We start from the raw sequence: 19,618 nt of genomic DNA on the forward strand, positions 1-19,618 counted from the left end.
GGGGCACATCACTAGTGTCCAGCATTCAGCTAGATTTGTGCCACTAATCACAACACTTAGCCCTCAGCACCACAGCAAGTTTTTAGTCCACCTCGCTGCTCGCTTATCCAGTCCACATTTCATTAGTTTGTCTACAATGATGTTACAACAGACAGTGATGAAAGCCTTGCTGAAGTGAAAACAAAACATGCCCACTTTTCCCCTTATCCACCAAGCTATTGATTTCTCTGCAGAAGGCTAACAGGTTGGTCAGGCATGATGTTCACTTCATAAATCCAAGCTGACACCAGGAGAGGGGAGACAGAGGGGGGAGCAGGGGCAGAGGGGGGGAGCAGGGGCAGAGGGGGGGAGCAGGGGCAGAGGGGGGGAGCAGGGGCAGAGGGGGGGAGCAGGGGCAGAGGGGGGGAGCAGGGGCAGAGGGGGGGAGCAGGGGCAGAGGGGGGGAGCAGGGGCAGAGGGGGGGAGCAGGGGCAGAGGGGGGGAGCAGGGGCAGAGGGGGGGAGCAGGGGCAGAGGGGGGGAGCAGGGGCAGAGGGGGGGAGCAGGGGCAGAGGGGGGGAGCAGGGGCAGAGGGGGGGAGCAGGGGCAGAGGGGGGGAGCAGGGGCAGAGGGGGGGAGCAGGGGCAGAGGGGGGGAGCAGGGGCAGAGGGGGGGAGCAGGGGCAGAGGGGGGGAGCAGGGGCAGAGGGGGGGAGCAGGGGCAGAGGGGGGGAGCAGGGGCAGAGGGGGGAGCAGGGGCAGAGGGGGGAGCAGGGGCAGAGGGGGGAGCAGGGGCAGAGGGGGGGAGCAGGGGCAGAGGGGGGGAGCAGGGGCAGAGGGGGGGAGCAGGGGCAGAGGGGGGGAGCAGGGGCAGAGGGGGGGAGCAGGGGCAGAGGGGGGGAGCAGGGGCAGAGGGGGGGAGCAGGGGCAGAGGGGGGGAGCAGGGGCAGAGGGGGGGAGCAGGGGCAGAGGGGGGGAGCAGGGGCAGAGGGGGGGAGCAGGGGCAGAGGGGGGAGCAGGGGCAGAGGGGGGAGCAGGGGCAGAGGGGGGAGCAGGGGCAGAGGGGGGAGCAGGGGCAGAGGGGGGAGCAGAGCAATGCCAGAGCCAAGACCCCAGGGTCAGTGAGGAAGGTTTCTTTAGTACAAGCCTCTCTTTGCTAACCCCTGCCTCTTTACATTGGTGCCACCAGCTCTCTGAGGTACCCCAAAAAGCAATTCCTCACTTTTGATTATTTTCCATGTCACCAAGACTGGGGAACAAGATGAGGATTGAAAGCAGTGTGTGATTGTCAACACTCTACCAAGGGATTCTTCCCATGTTGGGAGTCCCATGTGCAAGATGACTCAAAGCAATTCCCTAGCTAAGGGGAAACATACTGAGAATGAAAGGAAGTGTTAATAAAACAAGCTGCCTGCATAATATACTTGATATATTTAAATTAATTGCTCAGGAAGCATATACACTGTAATACCTTCACAAAACAAACCATTCATTTTAAAGTCAAATGTTTATTCTGACCTCCTCATAAGCCCAAACACTTCAACTCAATGTGAGGGAAAAAAAAAAACAACACACTGTTCTTCCATCTAGCAAGCAAGCCTACCTACCTAAGATCCTCTGAATTCAGTATCTCACCCTAAAGTTACATTAATATTTCTACAGAATAATGTTTTTATTCAGACAACTGCCTAATCAGGTGCCTGCATGTCTCTTCAATTCATAAGGAAAAGAAAATGTCTTTTTACTCAAGATAACAAGAGGGAAAATGATGCAAATGGAGGCATTTATTCCTTATACAGAGTAGCAGGACCACTACGTGAACTAAAAGTCACTAAAGGTTACTGCTGTATTTCTTAAAAAAAACATAAAATACCCACAAAATATTTCAGCCTACAAATAAAGCCACCCTATCAAATGTTAATCCATTAAAAACAAATTAGAATTATAATCCTCAGTTTAATTTTTAATCTGACTTTGTGGTGGAAATGTCCTTCTAGTATTTTTCTGCAAGCCACTGAAAAAACCTGACATACCCACCCACTTGATCATTTTTTTCTTGATTCCTGAAGGTTAGTAATCAACCATGAGAAATATGTTTAACAGAGTAAAGCTGTCACATGGAAATTAAAACAATTCCACTGCATTGTTCTTGCAATCAGCCAAAATCACAAGGCAAAGGAATACAGTGGGTAATACATCCATGGAAATAAAGCACAACATTTTGCCAACTCTGTTCTCTTGCCTGTATGAGGCTACACTACATGTATTTTTATTAATGCACTCTGGAAAAAGGTACAACCCAAGCTAGCTCACATTAAAATGCTAGAACACTTCTTTGTTCCTTTACTCAAAACCACAAAACACAGGGTTCATCCCAATTCAAGATAAGCTGAGATTAAATCTTTCATGTGCATTACCAATAACATCAGTTTAAGATCAAAAACACTTGTTTCAGGAATACCAATGAAGATGAGGTGTTGGTTCCTATCTTATATCCTAAATACTCTAAATTAGATGACACAGGACTTAGAATTCAGCTAGAAATCCTCAACTTAGACAAAAAAATCTAGCCCTGATTAATAGAGTACAGTATGTGTTTGAAGGAGAAGACACTCATAGGCAAATTCCACAATCACAAGGGGGCTCTGAGGGCCTCTGGTGAACAAAATCTGGAACTCATCAACCCACATGATCTGTGATAAAGTGAGCTCACAACCATTAACAGGCTTGCCTCAAAAGTAAAGCAGCATTATTCACCTCTTAGAGATGAGGAAGTGCTACACAGATTAAATAAAGGGTCTGCAGTTACAGAACAGCTTGTGGAAAATGACATTTGAAACCAGTTCATAAGACCTTGGTCATTCTGATTCCACTGTCATGCTTCAGCTTCACAGCTTAGAATTTGAAACCCAAATTCAAGACACTGAAGACAGAAGTCAGTACGCTCACTGGTCAGAGACTCTTCTGTCAACCTGTCCAACACCAAGAGGAATTCAGCCCCAAGACAACACAACTATACAAGAGAGTCAAATCAGCTCCTGTGAAAAACAGAGGCTGGCAAATAACCTTGTGGTCAAAGACAAGACTGAAATAGCATGACCATGAAGGGATTACACTAATAAACAGCTGTCTGCCTGCGTTTCTGTGACAGAGGAAGGTCTTTGGTTAGAGGTGTCTTAAAAAGTCTTGAGACAGTTCCTGGACTTAAACATCATTTTGACTTCTGGTTGTGCAACACAGCACTCGGTTTTCAGGAAAGCTTTTATGAAAACACAGCAGACAGAGTATAACTGAGCTACAAAAGAAGTGTGAGCAGCTGCATCAGAGGGAAGCTTGCCAAATTTCTTAAAATGGTGGAAAAAGACACCAGGTCCAAAAGGCAACAGTGTAAAGTTATGTACAATATAAGCTAGACTTTGGTTTTCATAGTCAGTATCTTTAGACTACATAACTGGAGACACTGTTACTGATAATTTGGAGAACAAGAAGTAAGAATAAATCATTAAGATAAAGTTACAATACTGTTATCTACAAGTATACTTACGATACGCCAACAGCTATCTCAATAATAAAAAACCCCAAATACTTCATGTACTTCTGCCTAGAGGACATTTCCCCTTTCATCATCAACTGATTTACAGAACAGGCAGAACAAGATAACCAAGCTTAATATTTTTCTGCCAAGACACTACTCCAGTCTCATTTTGACCTTGCCCAAGGTTATTCTCCCATATCTGTACTAACAGGTCAAGTTTTTCCCCTTACCACATAACGAGGTATTACAAATAACTCACACATCCAGCTGTATGCAGGATTTTGCAATGACTGCTTCTGACAGCAACCATCTCCTCCACTGCAGAAGAGGAGCTGCTGTCTGCACCAGGACTGCAGCAGCAATACAACTGCATGCCTGGAAAAGCTCCTCGTAGAATCCAATTCACAAGTGGCAAGCCTTGTAAAAACAAGATTTTACCAGATGTGTACTGGAGTGTTCTGTACATGCTGACTTAAGAGCATATTAATCTCTTTCAGTGGTAGCACCCACACACACTAACAAAGCTCTTATTTTCCATGCAGGAAATGGCAAAGCTTCCCTACCAGTGACAAGCAAGCTCTCTAGGAGAATGTAAGATTCTTATCTGTAGTTCCAAAAGCACAACAGTATTTGTTAAATCCAGAGGCTACATTGATACAACCTGTTTGAAATGCCATTTAATCAATGACGCATTGTTGCTCTTGCCATTAGATGAGACTTTCCTATAGCAACATTTTCTCCATATGTATACACGCCCATGCTCAAGCTGGAGCTTGCAAAAGGCAGAGCTCTCCTGACACAAAATGCAACTCAAAATTGTTTTCTAAACAGTAGAAAACACTATATGGGATGGCCAAAGCAAAGTGAGCTTGCCATGCAGTCTTAAAATTAAGATTTCCAGTGAAAAAGGCTACTCTAACAAAATACCTACAGTCAGAATGATACCTGACACCAAGAGCAATCAGAGGCAATTCAAATCTTCCAATTTGCATTTATCAGACATCCATAAAGCTGATTTTGGAAAAGGAAATTATGCCCAGAGACCTCTTAAAAATGTTGAGGTTTGGGTTTTTTTTTTTCCCACGGCCACATTTTGCCCGAATTTTCATTTTCCTGCACCTACCACTGTCTGCAACACTACAGAGATGAACAAGAGGTACACAAAGGGGAATGCAGAGCAGGCAGGGAACTCAGGGCAACCACTGATGTGATGTGCTCACCATCACGGGTCATTCCCACCCAAAGGTCACTCTCACCTTCACCTGTGTCTTTCCTTTTCAAAGGAAAGTCATGAACTGCCAGATAGAAGCAGTCCCCAGGCTTTAAATCCCTTTTCTTTAGAACCAAAACTCCAGTCAGCCAACAATCTCCCCCCACGCTCTTCCTTCTTTTCCCACTGATGCTCTCCAAGCACAAAGATTACAGAACCATCATTAGGCAAATCAAGTTATTGCTACAGAAATCTTAGCACCAGAATGAGGGCATCTACAAAAAACACAGAATAACCACTACTACTGAAGAAGCCAGTACAGAATGCCTGTTGTGCAGAACACCAGCATCCAACATATTATTAAATTACAAGTAAAACTAGTTCAGATAACAGATCCACCCACAAAGGAAAAAACAAGGTTGTATTCTATTGTTAAAATTCAAAGATTTTTAACACCTAGTTTTCTCATTCCTCCCCCCTATCACAAGTAGCAACTATGGAAGCTCTCAACTCTCCAGAACACTTTTTTTTTTTTTTTTCAAATAGCATAGGCTCTGCCATTACAGGAATCATTCTAGGTATAAAAACTGAAAAGTCTTCCATGCCTCTGCTGAACACAGTGGCTTTAACTTCCATCACAACACCAGTGCAGAGCTTAAAGCTGTGAGACAACTGGCATTCCAACTACATAGATGAGCCTTGGCAGTCTCAACTGGGCAGAGCATTGCCAGTAAATTGCTGTGGTGACTTGATTTATAAGCCCCCCTGATGCAAAAGAAATTGATGAACATTTCATTCTCCTGTTGCTCTGGAACTGGGGAATACAGAGTCCAAACAGCATAAAAGTAGACCACCACCTTTTCTCTTAGCTGACGTCATGGAATCACACACAAAGATTATTTGTCCACACTGCCAGCAACCAGCAAACAGAACTGGACCTGATTTTTCAACCCATCAGGGAACAGAAGCACTCTGTTTATTTAGATCAGGACCTACACCAAAAGGAAAAGCCATGCTTGCGTGCAACTTCCCAAAAGCAACCCCAAACACAGTTGGATGACTGCACCCAGGCATCCCCTGCAAATAAATGGCAAGACCTTTCTCAAAGACCTTTTGGTTAAATATCCTAACCTCTAGAGACAAACTGAGGAAAATACCAAATGAGAGGAAAAAGACCCCTGCACAAACCCTTCTCAGATTTCCAGACGTTATTAAAAAAACACCACAGTGAAAACAGGTGATTAAATCTTTAAGTATCAGAACAGATTAAAAGTCAGATTTTACTCATAACATAGCTCTAAAGTGTAATCCCTTAGCAAGATTTCCATCACTTGAAGAAGCATTATGTAATCTGTAATACATGTATTTCTCTTCCATACAGATAATGGGACATAGAAAACGTTTTTCTAACTGCACTCAAGCATCCCTGTGCTGCTCCATACAGCACCTACCTGTAAAATAAGGATGTTAAAAGCAGAAGCAATCACCTGCCAGATTTTAAAAGGTAACTGAGACAAACACAAAACTCAGCAGATCTCTACAGCAAAGGAGATGAGCTCATAAATTCTCAGCCTCCACTATTTAAGCTACAGATATGCAGCACACTTGTGCTGTTAGCACTGATCACACCAACCAAACTTTGCTCTCCTGTTCCTATCTAAAATATCCGTGCATTTACACTGTATTACCCTGAGCACAGCAAGTGGTGTCTGTGCCAAAACATCTGTTGAGAAAAGAAATCTGAGGCAGGATTTTTTCCACAAACCTGAAGCATGTGCAGGCTGCCACACCTGCAATGTAACCCCGAGGAGGGAGGATAAACCAGCAGTGTGAAAACCAAACTGTTGCCAAAGGCTTTTACACACCTTCAAGAAGACCACAGCTAATTAAATTAGAACTGCTCACAGGGAGATGTGAACAGACAGCACTAGGTGTTTGCTAAAACACACACTAAACCTGATGCAGACTATGAAGTTCACTTTATTTCTCAGTGGAAAACCAACAAAAAGGGAAATAACCACTGGGGAGTAAAAAATCATCGTGAAGTGGGGGCAGCTAAGTCCATGATATGTATTAAAAATGCCATTAACAGCCCTAAACAGCCCCTCCCCACCTCCCCTCTGCTCCAGAAGTCCCCAAACCCAGGACCACAGCCTCAAGCCACAGGACATCAACATAAAGCAGAGACCACAGCAGAGACCTCAAAGCCCCTCCCCAGCCCCCTCACAGCTCCCTGCCCAACCCCCTCTACTCCCCTCCCCAATCCCCTCAAATCCCCTCTCCAACCCCCATCTATCCCCTTCCCCATTCTCCTCACAGCCCCCTCCCCAGCCTCCTCACAGACCCCTTCCTAACCTCCTCTAACCCCCCCTAGCCCCTTCAAGCCCCTTCCCCAACCTCCTCGCAGCCCCCCCCCCCCACCCCTTTCCTCAGTTCCTCAGCCACCGTTCCCCTATCCTCCTCACAGACCCCTCCCTAACTTAACCCCCTCAAGCCCCCTCTACAACCTCCTCACATGCCCTCCCCAACCTCCTCAGACCCCTCCCCAGCCCCCCCCAGCCCCTTTCCCTCCCTAGCCCCCTCAAGCCCCCTCCCCAACCTCCTCACAGACCCCTCCACAACCCCCTCAAGCCTCCTCCCCACCTCCCTTAACCCCCCCAACCTCCTCACAGCCTCACCCCTACCCCCACCTTCCTCACAGCCCCCCCACCCCTTTCCTCAGTCCCTCAGCCGCCGTTCCCCCCTCCTCCTCACAGACCCCTCCCCAGCCTCCTCACAGCCACCTACCCAACCTCCTCAGACCCCTCCCCAGCCCTCTCCAACCCCCTCCCCTCTCTAACCCTCTCAAAGCCCCCTCCCCAACCTCCTCACAGCCACCTCCCCAACCTCCTCTACCCCCTTCCCCATTGCCCTCAAGCCCCCTCCCCACCTCCCTTAACCCCCCCAACCTCCTCACAGCCTCACCTCTACCCCCACCTTCCTCACCGCCCCCCCACCCCTTTTCTCAGTCCCTCAGCCGCCGTTCCCCCATCCTCCTCACAGCCCCCTCGCCAGCCTCCTCAGACCTCTCCTCAGACCCCTCCCCAACCTCCTCAGACCCCTCCCCAGCCCCCTCTAGCCCCCTCCCCAAACTGAAGCCCCCTCCCCACCTCCCTTAACCCCCCCAACCTCCTCACAGCCTCACCTCTACCCCCACCTTCCTCACAGCCCCCCCACCCCTTTCCTCAGTCCCTCAGCCACTGTTCCCCCATCCTCCTCACAGCCCCCTCCCCAGCCTCCTCAGACCTCTCCTCAGACCCCTCCCCAGCCCCCTCTAGCCCCCTCCCCAACCTCAAGCCCCCTCCCCACCTCCCTTAACCCCCCCCAACCTCCCCTCACAGCCTCACCTCTACCCCCACCTTCCTCACCGCCCCCCCACCCCTTTTCTCAGTCCCTCAGCCCCTCAGCCGCCGTTCCCCCATCCTCCTCACAGCCCCCTCGCCAGCCTCCTCAGACCTCTCCTCAGACCCCTCCCCAGCCTCCTCAGACCCCTCCCCAGCCTCCTCTAGCCCCCTCCCCAAACTCAAGCCCCCTCCCCACCTCCCTTAACCCCCCCAACCTCCTCACAGCCTCACCTCTACCCCCACCTTCCTCACCGCTCCCCCCACCCCTTCCCTCAGCCCCTCAGCCGCCGCCCTCCCCCCTATCTCCTCACAGCCCCCCCCGCCAACCTCCTCACGAGCCCCCCGCCGACCCCTCCGCTCTGCCCCGCTCACCATGGTGCCCGAGCCGGCCCCGCCCGCCTCCTCTCCAGCCGCCCGGCCCGCTCCCTCTCCCAGCACATAAATTCACCGCCGCCGCTCCCGCCAAGGCCCCGCCGCGCCGGCTCCCGCCCGGCGCACGCCTCCGCGGCGGAGGTCACGGAAGGACCCCTCCGGCACCAAGGCCGCTGGAGCTCTCCGAACAACTGCCGGCGCCGATAGAAAGACAGCCAGCCCGGATCGCACCTCAGCCTCCACCCCCGCGGGCCCGCGGGTCACTTCTTTAGGCAGGGGGAAAGGCGGCGGGGGGGAGATTCCCTCCGGAATGCCGCGCCCGCCGGTGTTTTGACGCTAGCCCAATCAGGCACCCCACGGGGCAGCTAACTCCGGGGAACCCACCGGCGCGACCCCGTCCACGTGAGGCGGGAGGGCGCCTCGGAGCACTGAGCGCCCTACGGGGGCCCAGGGGGGGGTTGGAACGGGTGCCCACGGGAGGAAAGCGGGGAGAGGAGGAGAAAAGAAGAAGAGAAGGAGAAGGGGAACTCAGAGAAGGACGAGGAGGGGAGCCTGGGGTGTGTAAAATATGGCAGCCCGACTGCGCATGCGCTGCTCTCTTCCGCTCCCCCCTCCTCCCCCCCGCCATCGGGGCTCTGGGGCGCATGCGCAGAGCGGGAGGAAGGAGCCGGAAGTGCCGTTTCCCGCCATGGCGGTGCGTGAGGGGAGAGGTTGGGCTCCCCCTGATCCCTGAGGCCTGCGAGGGAGTAGCGAGGCTTCCCGAAAAAACCCTCCCCGGCTGGAAGTACCCGCGGGAAGCTGTGAGAAGGAGAGTGCGGCCCACCGCCGCCGGAGAACTCTTAAACTGAGGAAAATGTCCCCCCGGGGTTTCCTTTCCCTCAGGTTTCCCGAGGCGTAGCGACATTCGGCCTTTGCTCCCCGCCTTCCGCGGAGTTCCTGTGGTAAAAGGACGAAGAGCAGACTGCCGTGTCACTTCAGTGAAATAAAACAGCTCCCTTGTAAGCCTTGCTGCTTTAAATCTGCCACCAGCACTCGTGGGCTGGGGAACTGAAGAGCAAACACGCTGCTTTGATGTATAAATAGATGCTCAGGTGGATAAATAGTAATTTCCTAGGAAATACCTGCACGTTGTCAAACTTCACTTGCATAGAATCACAAGAGGGGGACTCAGGGTGAACCTAAATCTGGCTCTGCACACAGATGCAGATGTTCTGGGCCCCTCAGCTCAGGAAGGAGATTGAGGTCCTGGAGCAGGTCCAAAGGAGGCAACTGGGCTGGTGAAGGGACTGGAGCACAGATCCTATGAGGAGAGGCTGAGGGAGCTGGGGGTGTTGAGGCTGGAGAAGAGGAGGCTCAGGGGAGACCTCATCACTCTCTACAACTCCCTGAAAGGAGGTTGGAGCCAGGGGGGGGTTGGGCTCTGCTCCCAGGCAACTCTCAGCAAGACAAGAGGGCACAAGAGGTCTCAAGTTGTGCCAGGGGAGGTTTAGGTTGGACATTAGAAAGAATTTCTTTACCCAGAGGGTGATCAGACATTGGAATGGGCTGCCCAGGGAAGGGGTGGATTCTCCATCCCTGGAGATATTTCAAAAGAGCCTGGATGTGGCACTCAGTGCCATGGGCTGGGAACTGCAGCGGGAGTGGATCAAGGGTTGGACTTGATGATCTCTGAGGTCCCTTCCAACCCAGCCAATTCTATGATTCTATGACTCTATGATTCTGATTCTATGATTCTTTCCCTTTCCCTTCCTCTTCCTCTTCCTCTTCCTCTTCCTCTTCCTCTTCCTCTTCCTCTTCCCAGCCAATTCTATGATTCTGTGCTGAGGAGAAGATAATTTAGTAACTTCTTCACAACTGCCACACAGATTTATGAGCTCTGGCATTGTGTTTCTTTGTTCCTTGGAAATACAGTGTGGCTCAAAAGAAAAAGCCAACAAGGCCCCCCTGACATCACAATAATAAAACAATAGGGCAACCAGGCTTAAAAGGAAATCATAGAATCATGGAATTGGCTGGGTTGGAAGGGACCTCAGAGATCATCAAGTCCAACCCTTGATCCACTACCACTGCAGAAATCCTCTCAGATGCCAGAGATTATCAGGGGCAAAAACAAGGTGGTCTTGACCTATTCCAACCAGTTCATTTTAGTCAAGAAGAGAGGCTTCCCAGTTATCACTTGGTTTGGAGATGTTTGTGGCAAGTTTGGCACTGGCAGTTTACAGCAATGATAAATTCTAAAGGAGTTCTGTTCACACTATTAATTGTGTTCCTGGCACACAGAAAAGACTGAATATAGGTAGCTCTTTAAAAACACATCAGTTTCTAAACTCATGAATCATAGCATGAGTTTAGAGTAGGAATTGTAAGAGATCAGGTGCAGTTGGGGAGCAATTTGAGTCACATCTAACACTGCTGAAAGCAAAAGTGTCTTTTAAAGGAAATTTGAAGCTTACCTGTGGAACTCTTAGAGATTTCATCACCAACAGGAGTATGTTGGCATTTTATGAAAAGTAAGCTTTTTGTAACCAGCAGGGCTGCCTCATGAACTGAAACAAGAGTTGTGCATTGGTTGGCTTGAGCTTTTAACAAGCATCACATCCTGGACAGGGGCACTCTGTGCTGGGTTAGGAACTGGCTGGAGGGCTGGGCCCAGAGAGGTGCTGAACGGGGCTGCATCCAGAAGGCAGGAGGGCTCTGCAGAGGGACCTGGACAGACTGGAGAGTTGAGCTGATTCCAACGGGATGAGGTTCAACACGGCCAAGTGCCGGGTCCTGCACTTTGGCCACAACAACCCCATGGGGAGCTCCAGGCTGGGCACAGAGTGGCTGAGAGCAGCCAGGCAGAAAGGGACCTGGGAGTCTGGATTGACAGGAAGCTGAACATGAGCCAGCAGTGTGCCCAGGTGGCCAAGAAGGCCAATGGCATCCTGGCCTGGATCAGGAACAGCGTGGCCAGCAGGTCCAGGGAAGGGATTCTGCCCCTGTGCTCAGCCCTGGTGAGGCCACAGCTTGAGTCCTGTGTCCAGTTCTGGGCCCCTCAGCTCAGGAAGGAGATTGAGGTGCTGGAGCAGGTCCAGAGAAGAGCAAGGAGGCTGGGAAGGGATCCAGCACAAGTCCTGTGAGGAAGGGCTGAGGGAGCTGGGGGTGTTGAGGCTGGAGAAGAGGAGGCTCAGGGGAGACCTCATCACTCTCTACAACTCCCTGAAAGGAGGTTGGAGCCAGGGGGGGGTTGGGCTCTTTTCCCAGGCAACTCTCAGCAAGACAAGAGGGCACAAGAGGTCTCAAGTTGCCAGGGGAGGTTTAGGTTGGACATTAGAAAGAATTTCTTTAGGGAGAGGGTGCTCAGACACTGGAATGGGCTGCCCAGGGAAGGGGTGGATTCTCCATCCCTGGAGATATTTCAAAAGAGCCTGGATGTGGCACTCAGTGCCATGGGCTGGGAACCACGGGGGGAGTGGATCAAGGGTTGGACTTGATGATCTCTGAGGTCCCTTCCAACCCAGCCAATTCTATGATTCTGTGATCAGTTTAGGGTTGAAATCTCTTTTTTCCTCCACATTAATTTTTCCTTCCCCCCACACCAAGTATTCTTTAACTTCCATGGGAGAAGAAATCAATTTTTTTTTTGTCTAACAGGCTGTGGCAAGTGTCATGACTTAAAACACCACTGTAGGTGTAGGCAGACCTCAGCTTGCCAGTTTTGCCAAATTTATGCTGAGATCACACCATTAGGGGGTTCATAAAAATTTTTCTGCCTGGAGGAAAGAGCAGGACTCATCCAGTGATGGCCTCAGGGTGTGTTTGTTGCAATCTACAGACTGGGAGTGGAGCTGATCACTGTCCCACTGCCTTCATGGAGACCCGAAGCTGTTTTATCAGTGGTTTTATTTCATGTGACCTCAGTGAGGCTGTGCCATGGGTCTCACTCAGATAAAAACTCCCAGCAAAGAGCATGAGGGAGCTGACCTCGTTTTAATCAAATTTAGAGGTAAAATATCTAAGCAGGGTTCTCAGCCTCCTTCTGATGTGACAATGCCTTGCCAGAGATTTTCCTCACTTCTGTACCCATCTAAACTTTATGTTGTCAGGGCTTTAAAGGCCATGGAACAGGGCTGTGGCACAGCTGTTTCTGATCCTCAACACAGCTATGTTATGAAATAACTTTTACATTTGCTCCGGTCTTGCTCCAGGCAACCTCAGAGTCTCAAGAAAACAGAGAGAAAGGAAACTCTCACAGAGATTCCCTTTTTTCAAGTCAAGTGCAGAAGGTCTCGTGGTTACCTGGGGGACAGTACCTTGCTGTCAGGAACTGGGTGGGTTCAGTGACTTCCATCTGAGCCTCAGAACTGGAAATTGATAAAATGTCATAAATTATTCTGCTGAGGTGTTTTCTCTCACAGCTTCCCACATGGCAAAGAGCCCAAGCAATCTGCCTCTGGAAAAAGATCCTGGAAGGAGTTGAAAAAGGCACATAAGAGGTCTGTGAAGTGATGTTAAAAGCAAGGCAACCAAGCTGCTGTAACAAAATTTAAAATACTCTTTTTTTTTTTTTTTTTTTAATAATACCATTTACAGTGCCTGGATGCCAAGGCAGTAAGCAGAAGGTACATTTAGATCAACAAAAGCCAGATCACCATGTTAAAAACAAAGTAAACAGAAAAAATTACACCAATCCAAACCAGAATGCTTAACAACGTTTTAGAGCAAGTTACAGGGAAAAAGAGGAGCTCCACTTCCTACAATATTCCTGGATTTGAGCTCTCTAGCATAAGCCAAAACATAAAACATACTAAAAAATTCATCTGTTCCTCTGAGTCAAGCACAGGGCCATAGTTAAGGAACTTCTCCCAGCTGCACTGTTGTTATTCCACAAAGGGTGAATGGGAGCCACTTGAAGAACTCAATGTCTCTCTTCCTGGAATTGTGGAAGTTCTGCCTTTCTATGAATCTCTGAGGAAAATTTAAGATCCTATTTGCTTGCTCTGAAGAATTTGCTCCATGTAGAGAAGCAGATCCAGCTGTAAGTCTTCTAAAAGCTGATATGAGATGTGACACCACGTTTGTCACTGATACTGTACCCATAAATCTTATGGTTCACATTTGGGTTGATCTAAATGCCTCCTGAGTTGCTCTGGCTAATTACTGAAGAGGTTTGACTGTCTCTGGCAGTCATTCAGAGATATGAATCAGATACTGAACAATTTGTCTCCTACTCAGCCACTGAAACTTGGGTACAACTTTGGGCACTTGACAATTTTCATATATTTTTCTTAGTCCTGTTAAGGCCCTGGATGCATTCATGGGTTTTAATCTCCCTTACAATTACCATAGCACTGAGATCTTTTCATGTATTTGGCATTATGGGTTTACCACCCCATAAGGGTAGTTACTGTTTTGTGAACAGGATTCTGGGATAAAGCCAGGGCTGACCTAAAACCAGAGTGTTTCTCCCTAGAGAACCTTGTAACCAGGAGAAAATTTACAGTCCTGTGTCAGTACAAAATTTATTTTTGAAGGAAACAAGAACACATGTTGCAGTGTTCTGCTTATTCCTAACTTTCAATTTTGGGGGATAATTTCTATTTTCCTAGAGTGAAGACTATCAAGAGACTCACTTAAAGCCTAATTTGACCCATGAGAAGATGTTGAAGGAAAATGGCAGCAAAACCATCAAAATCTGTTCCAGAGAGAGCTCATTAGTTTCTTTTGAAAGACAGCACGTCAGACTGGAAAGTTTCTGTTTACATGAATAATTCTGAATCTTCTGAGTAAAATAAAAATATTTCTCAGCATTTTAAAATAAAAACAGAGGGCTTTTAGCATACAAAATGGGAGTGGGGTTACTTGGTGGTTGTTTGGGCTTAGGCAGGTGGCTGCTCAGCTTATTTAGACTAATTCTGTGAATAGTGGGGTTAATGGAGCTTGGTTTCCTGTGGGTTCCTGCCTCATGATTTATAGATAAGAAACGCAAGTTTCTGGTTTAATTGTGTCTCTGTTTGGGGTATTTATGACGTCTCTGGCCTCCACAAAGGCAGTGTAATTATGATTGAGAATTTTACTTTACAAATGTGCTTGGTACAGGCCAAATGGAACGGAAAACCAGCAGCCTACAAGCAGGTTTACACATACACAGGAATTTATACACAGCCATACTGCAGGACCAGGATTGCCTTATTTCCATAGGAAATCAGGCCAAAAGGAAAACACTTGTATCTGTGCCACCAGTGTGTTTGTTTCTCCTGTTTAACCACCCGAAAAAACAGAACATTTTTGGTACAGAGGCTGTGGGTTAATTTATTTCGAAGGGGATGAGGTGGGGGGTGTAGTAAGTAGCCCTACAGAGCTGGGTCTAGCCTGAATTTTCTAGATATTGATCCCTACCCCCAAACTCTTTATCATGTATTGAAATGATGAAAAAATTATGTATGAAAGTACATCTTTTTTATGTATTGGTTCCCATGGTTATGCCACACATGAGCACACATGTAGCTATATATGTAATGTATATATATATTTAGATGTGTATATAAAACTTATGTTATCTAAAACACTGAGAACTGCTCTGAATGAGGACATAACAAACTAATCAAACTATAGGCCCCAGATTTGCCACTTAAATCAAGTTGCTTCTCACTGTGTCTACTATGTGTCATTTTTGAAGTGGTTGATGTTCTTTTCCACTGAGCTAACTTGAAATTGTTACCACCCGAGCTATTGTTTTATGGTTTGATTGCGAGGAAAAATCAGCCGCTACTCATAGACGTCAAACGAATTTACAAAAACAACAGACTCTATGATTTAAGCAAATTACAAAGATTTATTTCAGGCAAAGGAGACAATAACACCACCTGGAAAAGAAAAAGAAAAAACCCCTCAAGTTTACAAGAGGCAAGATGTTATCTAAATTAGTCACTCTGATGAGAGTTGTTAAGAAAAGAACAGACAAAACAAGAGAGCAATTAAGTTTTATCACCTTCCTCCGGCCCTGATCTCTGGCTGGGGGGTGTGTGTGTGTGGGACACGCTGTTCCCGCTTGGCTGATGTTCTCTGATTTATTTTTTTAGCTCTGCTGGTTCTGTCCCGTAGCTGAAGCCGAAGTTGAGAGAGAAGGGGGGGGGAAGAGAGAGCCCACATCTTCTCCTTTTCTCTTTGCGTTTTTATACAGCAAAAAGGGTTCTGCCTTTTCATAAATCACTGGCACACAGATTTGCCAAAGATGACACACAGATTTGCCATCCCAAGTACTTCTCTTTTAATTATTGTCATCTTTCAGTCCTTGTTACCTTGCTGAATTTACTATCTTTGTCTTGACAGTGTACCAAGAGGTGACCTGATTGGTGGTCTTATCTTTAGGTGCCTGCCAGGCATGATACAAAACAGAATCTAGTTAAGTTTGGGGTAAAGATCTATTAATTGAGAACATGTTTGACATATTTTTAAAAGAGCAGAAAAAATACTGATTCAAGAGACATATTTCATATTTTCAAAATGTTTACATCAGAAATGCACTTACTGATATCTAGCACACATTTCCTTTTTTTCCTAAAAAATCGAGTTACTGAGCTGCAAGTGCCTTCTTGCTGAGAGGTGTAGTAGAGCTAGAAAGTCCTGCGGTGTGTTCTGACTTCATTTAACTGCTACATGTTGAAAGGGGAGTCCCTGAAGGATCAGTACTGGGACTGGTCCTGTTTAACATCTTTGTTGGTGACATCAAGTGCACCCTCAGCAAGGTCACTGGTGACACCAAACTGTGTGGTGTGGCTGACAGGCTGGAGGGAAGGGATGCCATCCAGAGGGACCTTGACAGGCTGGAGAGCTGGGCCCACGCCAACCTCATGGAGTTCAACAAGGCCAAGTGCAAGGTCCTGCATCTGGGTGGAGGCAGTGCCAAGCACTGCTAGAGGCTGGGCAGGGACTGGATGGAGAGCAGCCCTGAGGAAAAGGACTCGGGGTGCTGGGGGATGAGAAGTTCAACGGGAGCCATCAGTGTGCACCTGCAGCCCAGAAAGCCGACCAGATCCTGGGCTGCAGCAAGAGAAGCCTGGCCAGCAGCTCAAGGGAGGGGATTCTGCCCCTCTGCTCCTCTGAGACCCCACCTGGAGTACTGGGTCCAGTTCTGCAGCCCCTGGAACAAGGGAGACCTGGAGGGGCTGGAGAGTGTCCAGAGAAGGGCCAGGAGGATGCTCAGAGGGCTGGAGCAGCTCTGCTATGGAGACAGCCTGAGAGAGTTGGGGTTATTCAGTCTGGAGAGGAGAAGGCTCTGAGGAGACCTTACTGCAGCCTTCAGTATCTGAGGGGGCTGCAAGAAAGCTGGGGAGGGACTTTTTAGTAGTGATAGGACTGGAGGAATGGATTCAAACTAGAGGAGGGGAGATTTAAATTGGAAATGAGGAAGAAGTTCTTCCCCATGAGGGTGGTGAGACCCTGGCACAGGTTGCCCAGAGAGGTGGTGGAAGCCCCATCCATCCCTGGAAGTTTTTTAAGCCAGGCTGGATGGGGCTCTGAGCAGCCTCATCTAGTGGGAGGTGTCCCTGCCCATGGCTTAATTAACCTAAAGGTCCCTTCCAAGCCTGAAAGTTCTATTATTGGAACAAGATGAACTCAAAGGTCCCTTCCAACCCTGAAATTCTATGACTCTGTGAACATAAATATCTCTGGCAATAGTACTTCCTTTTCAAAAGCACTGAGTGGTTCTGGTGTTTTCTTCTTCATAGTGTACACTGAAGTTTCATCTATATTGTTTCAAAAGCAGCAATCAGAATGCAATTATTTTAGCTCTTGGCCAGCTCATGCTGTAGTTTCCCAGAAGAGCACTACTGTATGAAAAAAATAACCATGAGTGAGCAGACTACAAACAAGTATTCCAGATGTCCAATGCAAAAAAAAAAAAAGTTTTTTTCACTGAGTTTTATAAATTGGCTTTGGGAAGATGATGCTGAAACTGTTGGTGTTTCAGTATTAACTGGACCCTCAGGTTTTGGGGGGTCTTTGAAAAGGCTGAATGTTTTCAGTCATGCCCTCTTAGATCTCTGGGATCAATATTAATGCTATAAATAAATTTTATAAAATATTACTTATCAAATAATAAAATAAAGATTGAAAAAAATTACAAAAAATAAAAATAATTCTGCTGGTGAACTCTCTGTTGTAAAGATCCCTCCTCTAAAATTATTGTCTAGCAGCCTGCAATGCTAAGCAGCACAGGAAAATTCAAACATACTGAAAGTGGGCATGTTTTTCATTCTTAAACATTTCAGCCTCTTTCCTAAGAAATTAAACTGGTTTTAATCACTGTGTTTGCATATGAGTATGCACAAAATAGGTGCATAATTATTTCACCTGCATTTTTTAAAGCTTGTCCAATTCCTGCCAAACGTGCCTGAAAGACACTGAGCTCTAAGAGCCTGATGAAAATGTGAAGCAAGTGGCAAGAGAAGACTCATTACTGCTACCAGTGAGGGCAGTGCCACAACGTGGGCTCACCCCTTATTAAAAACTACATGGAAGGGCACACAAAATGCAGGCAAAGCATCAGCTGGCCCTCATATCCTGTTCAAACATTAGCAAAATCACAAGACACAAACACAAAGGAGAGCAGGCTTCATTAGCTCCACTGCTAATGTGATATTTGTACTCAGGCAAATTTCAGCCTGTGATTTAATAGCACCCATAAAGTCTTTTTTACACTTTATGCAGTCTCCTAAGAGACAATCTGTGTTCTCCACAAATCTTAGGGGTAGGTCTGCACCTGGCCTTGCAGATACTCAGAAGTACAAACATATAGAGAGACAGAAATACTCTTATTTATATATATTTGTATGTGTGTGTGTGTGTGTGTGAAAAGCTCTGATGCGTATCTTCCACGTGTGTTTATGTAGACATGCATGTTTATCTATATACTAAACAGGTTTATACTTACAGAAAGCTGGAGAGAGTGCTATGATCACCCTCTTATTTGAAATTTTGAGAATAGGTGTCTCGGTTGAGGACTTTGCACTCAGACTGGTTTATAGTGGGGTGTGGAATCCTCAAAATCTTTGGTCACTGAAGTGACCAAAATCCAAAAATCCAAAAAATGGATTTATCAAAATGAGCTTATATACCCTCTTGGGAAAATATTTGTCTTAAGGCAGAAGGACTGCATCAAGCAACCTCTTCTCTTCCTTCCCCTTCCCTTCCACCTCCTCTGTTCCAGGGAAATAGAAATGTGGAGAGGAAACCTCTTCAGGTTGAAAGAGATGGGTGGCATGAGACCACTTGCAAATGTCTTTTCTCAATTATGGCCCCAAGACTATGACCATCTCTGTAAAATGAGAAATAAGTTAAATCTGAGTTTTCAAAATCATGGAACTGCAGGTGGCAAAAGCCTCCCAAAAATAATAATTTTTGTTTTGTGTCTCTTATGTGTATCCACGTCCCCTGTTGGTGTAAGACTGATGGAAAGAGTAGGTTACAAGCAATTCTCTAACCAAAACTACACAAAGCAGCTTAACAGGGTTGTTTCTGATTCTGATAGGGTTGTTTTTTGCAGAAAGACTTTGATGACTAGGAGTGGGGAAAGAAGAACTAAGACAATGCTCAAATAGCCACTTGTCTTTCAAAATGCTTCTCTGTTTGCCACAACCATTTGAGGGCTTTTCCCCCCTTTCTGAGTGTTTCTGAATCTTTTATAAATATAAAACAAACAAAACAAACCAAAAATAATTTAAAAAACAAACCAACCAAACAAAAGACCCGAAAAACAATGAACCAACCCAAAACCCCCCCCCAATATAACAACAAAATGACTCTGTTCCCTACAAAAATATTTGAACTAACTAAGCCTGCTTGCTGAACAAGGAAGGATTCCTGATGGGATTTTAGCTCAGAAGTACTTTGCAGATTGTACCATCAGTTATATACAAGTAGGAACAAGCCCAAAAGACAAGCAAAAAGTATTTTGGTCATGAAAATTAAAAGCTGTAATTGTAGCTCCCTTTGGATTTCCACGTGCTTGACACAACCTACCCATATACATTCTGAAGGATTGTAGAGGACATGAGGAATGTGAACTCCTCCCTCAGCAACCCACAAGTAGCAGGCAGGATTATGTCACTATTAAATTAAGAAGAAATTAGATTTCACTATCTGTTCCCTCTTCA

The 19,618-nt window shown here is 47.1% G+C and overlaps 1 protein-coding gene across 3 annotated transcripts in view; it reads right to left on the bottom strand.

The window, feature by feature from the left end:
* TMEM161B (transmembrane protein 161B) overlaps positions 1 to 8,735 on the bottom strand; it is a 47,606-nt gene extending 38,871 nt beyond the window's left edge. Inside the window, exon 1 of one of the 3 annotated variants that reach the window (XM_071732329.1) lies at positions 8,478 to 8,735. In XM_071732329.1, the coding sequence (XP_071588430.1) occupies positions 8,478 to 8,480 (3 nt within the window). In that variant the 5' untranslated portion in view covers positions 8,481 to 8,735. The remainder of the gene's footprint in view (positions 1 to 8,477) is intronic. The other 2 variants (XM_071732328.1, XM_071732327.1) reach the window with 2 other exon arrangements.
* Between the last annotated feature and the right edge of the window lie 10,883 nt (positions 8,736 to 19,618).

The sequence above is a fragment of the Heliangelus exortis genome, chromosome Z (assembly GCF_036169615.1).
Source record: "Heliangelus exortis chromosome Z, bHelExo1.hap1, whole genome shotgun sequence".
Classification (NCBI taxonomy): Eukaryota; Metazoa; Chordata; class Aves; order Apodiformes; family Trochilidae; genus Heliangelus; species Heliangelus exortis.